The sequence below is a fragment of the Bombina bombina genome, chromosome 6 (assembly GCF_027579735.1).
Source record: "Bombina bombina isolate aBomBom1 chromosome 6, aBomBom1.pri, whole genome shotgun sequence".
Lineage (NCBI taxonomy): Eukaryota > Metazoa > Chordata > Amphibia > Anura > Bombinatoridae > Bombina > Bombina bombina.
The window spans coordinates 1022894046-1022909731 of NC_069504.1; the positions used below are offsets into that span (position 1 = coordinate 1022894046).

Consider the following 15686-nt stretch of genomic DNA (forward strand, 5'->3'; position numbering starts at 1 on the left):
GGGAGGAGCTATATAGACAGCTCTGCTGTGGGTGTCCTCTTGCAACTTCCTGTTGGGAATGAGAATATCCCACAAGTAATGGATGATCCGTGGACTGGATACACCACAAGAGAAATAAATTTATCAGGTAAGCATAAATTATGTTTTAGCGTTTAATGTCCCTTTAATTAAAAAAACAGTTTGAAATAAACAGAGTAACACATGCTGCATGAGGGATGGAGTGTCCCATCTTGTAACAGGTGATGACAAGCTGCTAGCCCCCACACCTAGCAAGCTTTATTACATCTGGGTAGCATCAACTTTAAGCAAGGTGAAAAAGAGAAACTCAATTTGGGAATTGAAAAGATATTCAGCGATAACAACATTGGGGGCTCCTTGTGCAGATGTGACAGGGAATGTTTTATACTGACTGAGCTATAGTTAGAAGACAGTAATGCACTTAGCACTTTTTTAATTTAAAGCAAAGTAGGTGATATATTTAATGTGTCAGCTTTGCCAAGACAACATCACTGGTCTAAAATCATTATCTCTGGCAGGTGAATCATTACAGCAAACTGCTTTACTCTGTTAATAAGAATACTCGTTTTCTTAAAAAGTGAAGGCCCAGATTACAAGTGAAGTTGTATTTACCGCTCTCACTCAAGTGCTAACTCCGCTAAAAGTAAACTTTTTGTGTGCGTTAGGTAGAACTCGTATTAAAAGTTGACAGTAAAAAGTATTCGCTCACATACTAACTCAACAAGCGCATAAAGCTGATCTTGTAATATCACGATTGTGTTAAAATATTCACCAATAGTCAATGGAGCAAAAAAAAAAATGAACACCCTACTCACACGTAAACCTGATCACATATTCTCAAGTGCGCTAACCCGACATGAAAATATGAATATTTCACATTTCACATAGACAAATATGTTCTATTTATTCATACATACATCTGATGGTATTTCAGTAATATATATACAGTATTTATAATCAGAGACCGACCAGTAGAGAAAAACTGCTGCCGGACAACGAAGGTGCAATAAAGTTCAGGTATAAGTTTATTCAACCACAGTCATGGGGTCATTACAGACTGGAACACCTGACATGTTTCGCGCAGGCGTGTCTGCCCTTCATCAGAGGTGATTGATTCAAAGTAGTGTGTAGCAATTTAAAGGCTGTGCAGACCAATAAGATATAGGGGATTGATTTACTCCCTCTATTAGTCTCTTAACCCTTAAGTAGGTTGTTAGCATGTCTATGTAGATTATGTATAACAATAAATCCGACTGAGAGAGAGGAAAAAAATAAATTCATCAGTGATCCATAATTAATGCATGGCAACATACAAAAACATAATAAAGAAATACATTTATATGTACAGCATAATGATAAATAAAATTAGACGATAAAAAATAAAAATAAACATAAGAAAAATACATATATAGGAGCATTAGCTGTTAATACATATTACCATATAGAATTGGTAAAAAGTATAGCTAATTATGTATTGTATACAATATTTTATCTACGATAGCACTCCTAATTCGCCAAGCTTTACTTAAGTACTGAATTCAATATTACAGTGTAAATTTGATACAAAGGCATCTATTTATTAAGCCGTCAACCGCAAATACGCTGGAATTCCGCAGCGTATTTGTGGTGAGCCTGATTCCCCTTAGTTATCAAACCCTACAGACTGGCAAAAGTAGAATTTTGTGACGTAGCATACGATCCGCCGGACTCAGTCCGACACAGATCGGTGCTTACGTCATTACAGATGTTCCGAATGCAAATTCGGCACAATCTGACTACTTTTGCTAGTTATCAAATTTCTACCAGGTACGCTCGCCACTATTCCGGCCCAGCATACCTGGTTTTCAATCCGCCGCCCTGGATGCGGCGGATGCCATAGGAATCAATGGGAGTCGGAAAGCAGCGAAAGCTTATTTTCACTGCTGCCCGATATCCTATTGATTCCTATGGTAACGTTTACACCTAACACCATAACATGTGCTCCGAGTCTAAACACCCCTAATCTGCCCCCCTTGCACTGTCACCACCCACATTATACTTATTAACCCCTAATCTGCCGCCCCCTACACCGCCGCCACCTACATTATGTTATTAACCCCTAATCTGCCCCCCCACTCCGCCGCCACCTACATTATACTTATTAACCCCAAATCTGCCGCTCCTACACCACCGCCACCTACATTATATTTACTAACCCCAAATCTGCCCCCCCTACACCGCTGCCACTATATTAAATGTATTAACCCTTAAACCTAAGTCTAACCCTAACACCCCCTAACTTAAATATAATTTAAATAAATCTAAATAAATATTCATATCATTAAATAAATGATTCCTATTTAAAACTAAATACTTACCTATAAAATAAACCCTAAGCTAGCTACAATATAACTAATAGTTACATTGTATCTAGCTTAGGGTTTATTTTTATTTTACAGGCAAGTTTGTATTTATTTTAACTAGGTACAATAGTTATTAAATAGTTATTAACTATTTAATAACTTCCTAGTTAAAATAAATACAAATATACCTGTAAAATAAAACCTAACCTAAGTTACAATTACACCTAACACTACACTATAATTAAATAAATTCCCTAAACTAAATGCAATTAAATACAATTTAATAAAATTATCTAAAGTACAAAAAAACAAATACTAAATTACAGAAAATAATAAACAAATGACAAGATTTTTAAACTAATTACACCTAATCTAATCCCCCTAACAAAATAAAAAAGCCCCCCAAAATAAAAAAGCCCTACCCTACACTAAATTACAAATAGCCCTTAAAAGGGCCTTTTGTGGGGCATTGCCCCAAAGTAATCAGCTCTTTTCCCTGTGAAAAAAAATTACAACCCCCCCAACATTAAAACCCACCACCCACACAAACAACCCTACTCTAAAACCCACCCAATACCCCCTTAAAAAAAACTAACACTAACCCCTTGAAGATCACCCTATCTTGAGAAGTCTTCACCCAACTGGGCCGAAGTCCTCAACGAATCCGGCAGAAGTGGTCCTCCAGACGGCAGAAGTGGTCCTCCAGTGGTCCTCCAGTCTTCATCCAGACAGCACCTTCTATCTTCATCCATCTGGCGCGGAGCGGCTCCATCTTCTAGACATCCAACGCGGAGCATCCTCTTCATCCGACGTCTTCTTGAACAATGACGGTTCCTTTAAGTGACGTCATCCAAGATGGCGTCCCTTCAATTCCGATTGGCTGATAGAATTCTATCAGCCAATCGGAATTAAGGTAGGAAAAATCCTATTGGCTGATGCAATCAGCCAATAGGATTGAAGTTCAATCCTATTGGCTGATCCAATCAGCAAATAGGATTGAGCTCGCATTCTATTGGCTGATTGGAACAGCCAATAGAATGCAAGCTCAATCCTATTGGCTGATTACTTTGGGGCAATGCCCCGCAAAAGGCCATTTTAATTTAGTGTAGGGTAGGGCTTTTTTTATTTTGGGGGGGGGCTTTTTATTTTGTTTGGGGGATTAGATTAGGTGTAATTAGTTTAAAAATGTTGTAATTTGTTTATTATTTTCTGTAATTTAGTGGGGGGGGGTTGTACTTTAGATAATTTTATTTAATTGTATTTAATTGTATTTAGTTTAGGGAATTTATTTAATTATAGTGTAGTGTTAGGTGTAATTGTAACTTAGGTTAGGTTTTATTTTACAGGTACTTTTGTATTTATTTTAGCTAGGTAGTTATTAAATAGTTAATAACTATTTAATAACTATTCTACCTAGTTAAAATAAATACAAACTTGCCTGTAAAATAAAAATAAACCCTAAGCTAGCTACAATGTAACTATTAGTTATATTGTAGCTAGCTTGGGGTTTATTTTATAGGTAAGTATTTAGTTTTAAATAGGAATAATTTATTTAATGATAGGAATATTTATTTAGATTTATTTAAATTATATTTAAGTTAGGGGGTGTTAGGTTTAGACTTAGGTTTAGGGGTTAATAAATGTAATATAGTGGCGGTGGTGTAGGGGGGGAAGATTAGGGGTTAATAAATGTAATGTAGGTGGCGGCGGTGTAGGGGGCAGAAGATTAGGGGTTGATAAGTATAATGTAGGTGGCGGTGGGCTCCGGGTGCGGCGGTTTAGGGGTTAAACACTTTATTTAGTTGTGGCGGGATCCGTGAGCGGCGGTTTAGGGGTTAATACATTTATTAGAGTTGCGGTGGGCCGGGAGCAGCGGTATAGGGGGTAAAACAGTATAGTATAGTGTGGGTGTTTAGTGACAGGGTACCAATAAAGCTGTGAAAAAGCCGAAGAGCAGCGAGATCGATGACTGTTAGTTAACAACAGTCCGCTGCTCATCGCCCTGTACTTGGTGCGCAGCTTTTTGACAGCTTTTTTGGTAACTTTGGAGAACGTATTCAGGTCCGCGGCAGCGATGTTAGGCGATCTTAGGTGAGCGTATTGGTGCTGTCGAAAGCAAGTATGTTGACGGGTTGATAAATAGATGCCAAAGTCTAAGTGACATTGAAGATGAAAATCATAAGAAATGGATTAACATAAAAAATATATATTAATATATAAATACATACATTATATACAGCACAATAAATATATATTAAATAAATAAATAAATAATACAGAAAGGAAAACTAACTAAAAATACAAGTTTATAGCAATATAATATCAATACTATTCTATAGGTAATCTCCTAAAATATATAGTCCTCCACCATACCATGTAATCATCACATGTATACTATGACTTCATATGACGGTGGAAGAAATATATAAAAGATGAGGGCTAAGAAACATATGTTTTATATATATCCAGCTCAGTTAGAGAAGCTCATTAATTTATACATATGTTGGGAATATATACACACTTAAAATAGAGGCTGGATGGAGATAAAGAAATAGGAAATATAATAGCGATAACCCCACTTATCTAGTAAATAGGTCTACATCTAGTCTTTTATTTATACCCTCAGGTGTTCTAGTGTTAAATTCAATAATACAAAATACTTCTCTCCTTAATAGGAGATTAAGTCTATTCCCTCCTCTAGATGATTTTTTTATACATTCTTTACCTATAAAAGAGAAATATTGTGTGCCCTTTCCATGCTGTCTAAAATGTTTGGCCACTGGTTTTTTTTGCCTCCCGTTCTTCTAATGATAGGAGGTGTTTTCTTATTCTCTCTTTTAAGGGTCTTGTAGTGATCCCAATATACTGTAGAGAGCAATATTGACATGTAATTAAATATAGGACATACTGAGTTGTGCCGTCAATTCTACTCCTAATGTCATAAGTTTTTCCTGTAACAGTAGACATAAACAATGTATTCCTTTGAGTGTATGTGCAACTCTTACAGGGAATATGTTCACATTTAAAAAAAAAAAAAAACATTTGTTGGATTAAGCCAATTTGTGAGAGGTTTATTTTTTTCTGAGAGGTTCATTCTTGTAATGTCTCCTAGCGAGGAAGAAAAGAAGAAAGAAGTTCTATCTATCTTAGATATTTTGTATTACATCTGCAAAAGTGATTTCTTATTGAATCCCCTAAGTATTAATCTTTCTGTAAGTTTTCTTGCCTGTTTGAAATATAGTGAAATACTAGAGCAATTTCTGCGTATTCTTAGGTATTGTCCTTTAGGAATACTTCTTTTAACATGGGGGATATGACATGAGTCTGCATGTAAAATTGTATTTTTAGCTAATGATTTTCTATATATTGAAGTAATTATTTTGTCATTCGATCCAATGTCTAAGTGTATATCTAGATAGTCTATTTTTGTTTGATTTTGTTGACTAGTAAAACTAAGATTGTAATTCTTAGAATTCATGTATTCTAAAAATTGTTCTGTGGTGTTTAGGCCATCATCTTTCCATATAAGTATCAAATCGTCGATGAATCTACCGTATAGTATGATGTTGTTTCTAAAAGGGCAATTTTCTGAGAGAATGAGGCAAAGTTCGAGCCAGCCCATATAAATATTGGCAAATGCTGGAGTGAACTTTGCCCCAATGGCCGTACCAATTTTTTGTAAATAATACTCTCCTTCATAAACAAAATAATTATGTGAGAGTAAAAACCCCATTATTGATGTTATAAATGTTATAAATTGATCATCAAATTCAGTGTATCTATGTAACATTTTAGATAAAGCCTCTAGACCTAGATCATGGGGTATATTTGAATATAAGGCAGTAACGTCAATGGTCAACCATTTATATTCTTTGCTCCATTGTATATCTACAAGTTGTTTAATAAGGTGTGAGTTATCTGTAATATATCCTGGCAAAGCCAAGACTATCGGTTGAAGTACATGGTCAAGCCATTCGCTCAGTCTTTCACAGAGTGAACCATTGCTAGCCACTATTGGTCTACCCGGTGGGTTAATAGTGGTTTTATGGATTTTAGGAGTAATTCTAAAGTATGGAATTCTGGGGTCATTAACAATCAGATAATCAACCAAATCTTTATCCATATACAGGGAGTGCAGAATTATTAGGCAAGTTGTATTTTTGAGGATTAATTTTATTATTGAACAACAACCATGTTCTCAATGAACCCAAAAAAATCATTAATATCAAAGCTGAATAGTTTTGGAAGTAGTTTTTAGTTTGTTTTTAGTTATAGCTATTTTAGGGGGATATCTGTGTGTGCAGGTGACTATTACTGTGCATAATTATTAGGCAACTTAACAAAAAACAAATATATACCCATTTCAATTATTTATTTTTACCAGTGAAACCAATATAACATCTCAACATTCACAAATATACATTTCTGACATTCAAAAACAAAACAAAAACAAATCAGTGACCAATATAGCCACCTTTCTTTGCAAGGACACTCAAAAGCCTGCCATTCATGGATTCTGTCAGTGTTTTGATCTATTTACCATCAACATTGCGTGCAGCAGCAACCACAGCCTCCCAGACACTGTTCAGAGAGGTGTACTGTTTTCCCTCCTTTTAAATCTCACATTTGATGATGGACCACAGGTTCTCAATGGGGTTCAGATCAGGTGAACAAGGAGGCCATGTCATTAGATTTTCTTCTTTTATACCCTTTCTTGCCAGCCACGCTGTGGAGTACTTGGACGTGTGTGATGGAGCATTGTCCTGCATGAAAATCATGTTTTTCTTGAAGGATGCAGACTTTTTCCTGTACCACTGCTTGAAGAAGGTGTCTTCCAGAAACTGGCAGTAGGACTGGGAGTTGAGCTTGACTCCATCCTCAACCCGAAAAGGCCCCACAAGCTCATCTTTGATGATACCATCCCAAACCAGTACTCCACCTCCACCTTGCTGGCGTCTGAGTCGGACTGGAGCTCTCTGCCCTTTACCAATCCAGCCACGGGCCCATCCATCTGGCCCAAGACTCATTCTCATTTCATCAGTCCATAAAACCTTAGAAAAATCAGTATTGAGATATTTCTTGGCCCAGTCTTGACGTTTCAGCTTGTGTGTCTTGTTCAGTGGTGGTCGTCTTTCAGCCTTTCTTACCTTGGCCATGTCTCTGAGTATTGCACACCTTGTGCTTTTGGGCACTCCAGTGATGTTGCAGCTCTGATATATGGCCAAACTGGTGGCAAGTGGCATCTTGGCAGCTGCACGCTTGACTTTTCTCAGTTCATGGGCAGTTATTTTGCGCCTTGGTTTTTTCCACACACTTCTTGCGACCCTGTTGACTATTTTGAATGAAACGCTTGATTGTTCGATGATCACGCTTCAGAAGCTTTGCAATTTTAAGAGTGCTGCATCCCTCTGCAAGATATCTCACTATTTTTGACTTTTCTGAGCCTGTCAAGTCCTTCTTTTGACCCATTTTGCCAAAGGAAAGGAAGTTGCCTAATAATTATGTACACCTGATATAGGCTGTTGATGTCATTAGACCACACCCCTTCTCATTACAGAGATGCACATCACCTAATATGCTTAATTGGTAGCTTTCGAGCCTATACAGCTTGGAGTAAGACAACATGCATAAAGAGGATGATGTGGTCAAAATAATAATTCTGCACTCCCTGTAGTGGTTTTCAACAGCTCTGTCCAACAGGGATATCATCACTTGTTTGAAAGACAAGGTAGGGTTATAGGGGAGTTTCATATAAAAGGTATACATTGTTTAGTTTTGACATCACTTCATTGTGGTAGTCTTCTCTATTAAGCAAAACTACTGCTCCCCCTTGTCTGCCTGAGTAATATGATATCTTGATTTCTATTTAATTCATTGAGAGGTCTTCTCTGAGTTTTTGTGAGATTGTCTCTATATTTAGTAGTGTCTGTTTTAATTTTCTGATTCAACACTGTGAGCTCTTTTTCTTACACGAATTAGGGAACATCTTGGTTATATCACAAATGAAATAAGATACTCAGAACTATCGAGACATTTTCTTGATGTCCACAAACAGAATACCCATACGTTCAGATGGCGAGCCATTGAGCATTATAAAAATCCTATTAGAGGTGGAAATAGAAACAAGCTTATATCCAAACAGGAAATCTTTTGGATTTTCAAACTAGCTACACAGGTACCAAATGGGTTCAATTCTGAGTATGACATAATACATTTTTGGGAATAAATATTAGTCGCCTTACTAGCCATTATGAGATATTTTATATATTCACATAATTGGTTTATATTATGTCAGATTGATTTGGTGTACTAGTTCCTGTGTATCTCCTTTTTGTGCATATATTTCTATAGAGATAGACTATATCTCCATCATGTTTATCTTTAATATTGTACATTATATATATATATCTTTATATCCAGTTATACAGTGGAATATGGGTATACATTCATTTCATTTTTATATAGCCCTTTACTCCTCATTATCAATGAGTGTAGCACTAATTAATGGTTGCCATACCCTCTATTGGTTCCATTTATTTAATACCAAATACAGTAATGATTTTTTGTACTGATGTGATATTTGCATTGTATGTTCTCTGTGTGCACAGTGTATGGACAACAAATATTTTCCTAATTATTAATAGCAGTTTTTGCAGACAGTCCCTTAAATGACTGTTTTTGTAATCTAGGCATACTTATTATTGTCAACTTGTTATTGTGTACTTAGGAGTTTGTATAACTTTAATTGTTAATTGCTTGACCAATGGCGACTTAGTTGTTGCTTTTTAAAGAGGTTGGACATAACATTACGTTAGGTCTATGATTACGGCTCGATGCCGAAACGCGTAAGACCAGTCCTACTGTCTTATTCGTACTGATTTTAACTCCATGAAAAAATAAAGTTTATGTTTTACCCTATTTTTGGATTGGATTCCGGACTCTTTTCTTTTTATGGTATCCATTTCTTTTTCTTTCACTCTTTGATACATATCTATAGTATGGTCTCTACTATGTATCGGGTAAAAGTATGATTTGTCTTTAAAATTAAATTTAGTGTCGAACATTGATTGTGTGTGTGTACTGGACTGTGATGATAGTGTAATCAGTTGTGTTAAATCTTTAAGTTGGGTATATTGTAATCCAACTAATGGGAATGTCCCTGTAACCAGTGGTTGTGACGGTGGATCAGTATGTGAATCTGTTACATTGTAAAAATGTTTTTTCAAAACAATCTTGCATACAAAACTATTAACATCTAGTTTAGTATTAAAAAAAAACAAAATTTGTGACTGGTGCAAAACTCAAACCTTTATTGAGAAGTGATATATATATATATATATATATATATATATATATATATATATATATATATATATATATATATATATATGCATTATTCAAGTTATAATTGTAGAGATGAACTACTACTCCTATTTCTTGTGGGCTCTCCGTATCCTGCTGGAATATCTGAAATGGCCTTCTCCCTTTTTTGGTGTACTGGTCTGTTGTGGTGATTCAACTAGGGATTTTAAATCCTGCCTCACTGGTTGACCTGTATGACTAGGACCTGGGGTATCTTCTAGTTGGCCACTTTCTAATGATGTAGTTGGATCTATATCTTGGTGGTCTGTTTCTATACTTGCAAAAGTGACCTTTTTAGCTTGTTGTCTATGGTGTCTTTTTTGGTTCTTTTTTTGTTTTTTTATTTTGTTTACCATTTTCCCCACTCTTATATTTAGTACTCTGAGTTGGTCTTCTGATATTTTTTGCCAGGAATAAACTATATCTAGCTCATAGTCCTTGGCATCTCTCTGATATTTATTGACTTTTCTTTCTGATAATTCTGAGTCTAATTTGTTAATAGTGCTATCTAGTTTTTCTTTATAGTCACTATATTGTTTAGTGGTTTGAAATGGTTTAAGCCCACCAAATAGCCTATCAATTTCCTGTAATATAGTAGCTATTTAATTTATTTTATGTTTAACCAACTGTTTCATACAATAGAGCAGTTGGTTAAGTTAGTATTCCATTCCTCCATACATTCTGGTATATTGAATGCAAAGGTGGGGTACTTTTTCATTCAAGTCCCCTATGGACCGTATTTTCAGTAATATATAGATAGAGAAATTCAATGTCCCATCATAAATTGGTTTCTTTAAAACTCAAATTTTCTAAAGAGGAAAAAACCATAGATAAATCGTCCTCTGAAATCTGTGAATGGCCCTTTAAAGCAGTCTCCATTATTAGCTTACGTTTTTTTACATCTATTACCCCTGTAGGAATGTTTTCAGTAGCCATAATGGGATAATGTAAATATATAAATGATATACAGTATAATCAATACTTATAAGAATGTGGTTGATAAATAAGCAATGTATAAACAATGTATAATTAGTTAAATAAGCACTGGTTGCCTCAACAATAAGAGTGGTTGCAAAGTCCGGAGAAAAAATACAAGATTCAAAACAAGCAAAAAAGGACAATAGCTTAATATGTGCCAATATTATTGTAACAGCTCGTAGAAGAATAACACTCTCAGGTGCAGTTCATAGGAGTAAATTGTGACTCAATACCAAAGACCCAGAGCAGTCAAAGTAAAATGTATACCTGTATCACCTCCCCGGTTGCTTTTTAAGTCATATGCGATGACTCACCACAATATCACTATAGGTACAGTCCCTGCCGGTGCCGAAGTTACCAGGTGGATGCCCGCCGTCCTCGGCATCAGCCGCCGAATGTCAAAGGAAACATCAAGGAGCCTGCGTCATGGGGGTGTGTCCTCAAAGACAGACCAGGATTGGATCCAAGAACGGCTTTAGGTGTCGTGTGCGGTCACACAGTGATGCAGTAGGTGGATGATTTGGGAGATGAAAGACAGCTACAATGTATCCAAACGCTGTTACAAGCCTGTTGATGTAGATTATGAATAACAATAAATACGACTGAGAGAAAGAGAGGAAAAAAATAAATCCATCAATGATCCATAATTAATGCATGGCAACATACAAAAACATAATAAAGAAATACATTTATAAGTACAGCATAATGATAAATACAATTAGAAGATAAAAATACAAATAAACATAAGAAAAATACATATATAGGAGCAATAGCTGTTAATACATATTACCATATAGAATTGGTAAAAAGTATAGATAATTACGTATTGTTTACAATACTTTATCTACGATAGCACTCCTAATTCGCCAAGCTTTACTAAAGTACTGAATTCAATATTACAGAGTAAATTTGATACAAAGTCTAAGTGACATTGAGGATAAAAATCATAAGAAATGGATAAACATAAAAAATATATATTAATATATACAGTAAATACATACATTACATACAGCACAATAAAAATATATATCAAATAAATAAATTAATAATACAGAAAGGAAAACTAACTAAAAATACAAGTTTATAGCAATATAATATCAATACTATTCTATAGGTAATCTCCTAAAATATATAGTCCTCCACCATACCATGTAATCATCACATATATACTATGGGGCATATGTATCAAGCTCCGAATGGAGCTTGATGCTCGCCAGAAACAGCAGTTATGAAGCAGCGGTCACAAAGACTGCTGCTCCCTAACCTGACAGACATCGCCGGAAATCAACCCGATCGAGTATGATCGGGTTGATTGACTCCCCCCTGCTAACGGCTGATTGGCCGCGAGTCTGCAGGGGGCGGCATTGCACCAGCAGCTCTTGTGAGCTGCTGGTGCAATGCTGAATACGGCGAGCATATTGCTCGCCATATTCAGCGAGGTCTGTCGGACCTGATCTGCACTGTCGGATCAGGTCCGACAGACCTTAATAACTAGTGGCCTATGACTTCATATGACGGTGGAAGAAATATATAAAAGATGAGAACTAAGAAACATATGTGTTATATATATCCAGATCATTAGTTAGAGAAGCTCATTAATTTTATACATATTTTGGGAATATATAAACACTTAAAATAGAGGCTTGATGGAGAAAAATAAAAGAGGAAATATAATATTAGAGATAAGCCCACTTATCTAGTGAATAGGTCCACATCTAGTATTGTATTTATACCCTCAGGTGTTCTAATGTTAAGTTCAATAATCCAAAATATTTCTCTCCTTAATAGGAGATTGTGGGGCCCAATTATCATGCTCCGAATGGAGCTTGATGCCCCTGTTTCTGTGCGAGCCTTCAGGCTCGCCGGAAACAGCAATTATGAATCAGCGGTCTAAAGACCGCTGCTCCATAACTGATCCGCTGCCTCTGAGGCTGCGGACATCAATCCTCCCGATCCTATACGATGGGGCTGATTGACACCCCCAATCTGCAGGGGGCGGCATTGCACAAGCAGTTCTGGTGAATTGCTTGTGCAATGATAAATGCCGACAGCGTATGCTGTCAACATTCAGCGATGTCTGTCGGACATGATACGCAACAGCGTATCATGTCGGATAGACAATTACTGTATAATTAGCCCCTAAATTTATTGCTTTCTCTAGATTTTTTATACATTCTATACCTATAAAACGGAAATATTTTGTGCCCTATATTATATATATATCTATATCTATATATATATATATATATAATCATCAACCAAGGAGCGCACTCCCACTCGCCAATAATTCCTCCAAACCAGGGTGCATAAGCAAACAATAAGAACAATCCAATAATATGCACTCCCTGGATTTAAAGGGACACTGTACCCAAATTTTTTCTTTTGTAATTCAGAAAGAGCATGCAATTTTAAGCAACTTTCTAATTTACTCCTATTATCAATTTTTCTTCGTTCTCTTGCTATCATTATTTGAAAAAGAAGGCATCTAAGCTTTTTTTTGGTTTCAGTACTCTGGACAGCACTTTTTTATTGGTGGATGAATGTATTTCCATGTATATTATTGCATAAGGTTCTGGGATTCTGGGAATATAAGTATTATATAAAGTGATTTAGTCCTTGAATTTAAGAATTATAACCCACTTCCTTTCCCTCTCCATCCCCAGTTAAACGAATGTATCCACCAGTCAGCAAGGACAACCCAGGTTGTTCCCCAAAAATGGGCCGGCATCTAAACTTACATTCTTGCATTTCAAATAAAGATACCAAGAGAATGAAGAAAATTTGATAATAGGAGTAAATTAGAAAGTTGCTTAAAATTTCATGCTCAATCTGAATCACGAAAGAAAATTTTTGGGTACAGTGTCCCTTTAAGCACAGCACACTTTATTCAGCAGTACTGCTGAATAAAGTGTGCTGTGCTTAAATCCAGGGAGTGCATATTATTGGATTGTTCATATATATATATATATATATATATATATATATATTTCTATGTGTGTGTGTATACATGTGTATTTATCTATTTATAAATGTATATAATTATATACTTACATCATAAATACATATATAAACACATATATACACATGTACCTTTATTGATTCAGATAGAGCATGCAATTTTAAGCAATTTTAAGCAATTTTCTAATTTACTCCTGTTATACATTTTTCTTCATTCTCTTGCTATCTTTATTTAAAAAGCAGGAATGTAAAGCTTAGGAGCCAGCCCATTTTTAGTTCAGAACCTGGGATACGCTTGCTTATTGGTGGCTAAAACAAAAAATTTTTTATGAATGTAAAAAACAAAATGTAAAAAATGTCTCTCTTTATATAGAATTGTTGCTGCAGGGGATTATTAATGAAGAACTGGTACCATAAAACAAATGTACATATTTTTTCTGTATGCTGCTATCTTGGATCTATTTGCACATTTGTATACAAATTAATTCTTTGACAACTATATAGATTATAGACATAGATATATAGACTTTTTGTAGCTAGACTGGGAGCGGATTTGTGTGGTGAGACACTTCCTGGTTTTTCAATTTCATTCCTGGCAAGTGCAGATGCCTGAGGTATGAAAAATTGCCGGCCTGTATTGGTATCTGCAACAATTGGTTTGTCTGAGCAAGTGTTGTATATGGGACAATATACACAAGTTATATGTACAGTTAAAGGGATAATAAGCCCATTTTTTTTTCTTTCATGATTCAGATAGAGCATGCAATTTTAAGTAACTTTCTAATTTACCCCTATTATCAATTTTTCTTCGTTCTCTTGCCATCTTTATTTAAAAAGCGTAGGAGCTGGCCCATTTTAGGTTCAGCAGCCTGGATAGCCAGGTTCTGAAACAAAAATGGACTGGCTCTTAAGCTTTACATTCCGGCTTTTTAAATAAAGATAGCAAGAGAACAAAGAAAAATTGATAATAGGAGTAAATTAGAATGTTGCTTAAAATTGCATGTTCTATCTGAATCATTGAAGAAAACATTTGGGTTTAGTATCCCTTTAATTGTCATTTTGACAAATACACACAGTTGCTTCATTGCTTGATTTTGAATTGGTCTGATAATCTTTTTTTGCTATCAACTCCCTCATTAGCATGTTTACCCCTCCAAATTAATGCCACATCTTCACATTTACTTTACATTTAATTACCTGGATATTGAATTAATGTCGTCACGTCACCATTATTATTTGTATGACTTTACAATGCTTTGGGACTGTAAGTCAAAAGTTAACTTTAAATCATATAGAGAAGGTGTTTTGCTGATATTAATATATATTTTGTAACTAATGCCTTTTTATTTATTTCATATACATTACAGTTTTTTCCTCAAAATATATTCCTTTGTTGCAGGTGGGTGGCACAGCTGTAATTGCGATGGGCCTGTGGACTTTAATGGAGAAAAGTGATTACATAAGTCTCCTTGCAACCAGTACTTTTTCGCTCTCTGCCTACATTCTACTATTCGCTGGGAGTCTAGTTATGATTACAGGATTTCTTGGGTGCTTTGCAATGATCCGAGAACAAAAAAGCTGTCTTACTGTGGTAAGTAACATAAGCTCTTGTATGGGGTTTATGTCACTACAAATAATGGGGAATTTAATGACAGAGTGTTGAGTGTAATTTCAAACTATATAAGGTCTATATTAACATGAAAATAAACAATTATTTTGTATAGTTTAGATGCACATATAAAATAAGGACCAATAAAATAAAAAAGTAAATAAAAATGCAAAAAAAAATAATAAATGTTCACAAGGTTTCACAAAAAAATGGTTACATGGTTACATTGATTTTTTACATGTAAAATATATAAGAGCTAGAAGCAACCTAATTTGAGATACAGTACTGCAAAAGGCTCCAGATGCCAAGCACATGAGTAGACTCAAACATATAATAGTTAAGGAGCTATGAGCTAAGAGAACAGTTTGAGATGGCTTGTATAGACTTCCCTTAAAAGCTTCAAAGAATCATGAATATGA

At 35.3% G+C, this 15686-nt stretch overlaps 1 protein-coding gene across 1 annotated transcript in view; it reads left to right on the top strand.

Annotated features, from left to right (window-relative positions):
• The window catches only part of LOC128664858 (tetraspanin-11-like), a 144202-nt gene that overhangs the window by 20545 nt on the left and 107971 nt on the right, over positions 1 to 15686 (top strand). The window contains exon 2 of the mRNA XM_053719658.1: positions 15058 to 15249. Within this exon, the coding sequence (XP_053575633.1) occupies positions 15058 to 15249 (192 nt within the window). The remainder of the gene's footprint in view (positions 1 to 15057; positions 15250 to 15686) is intronic.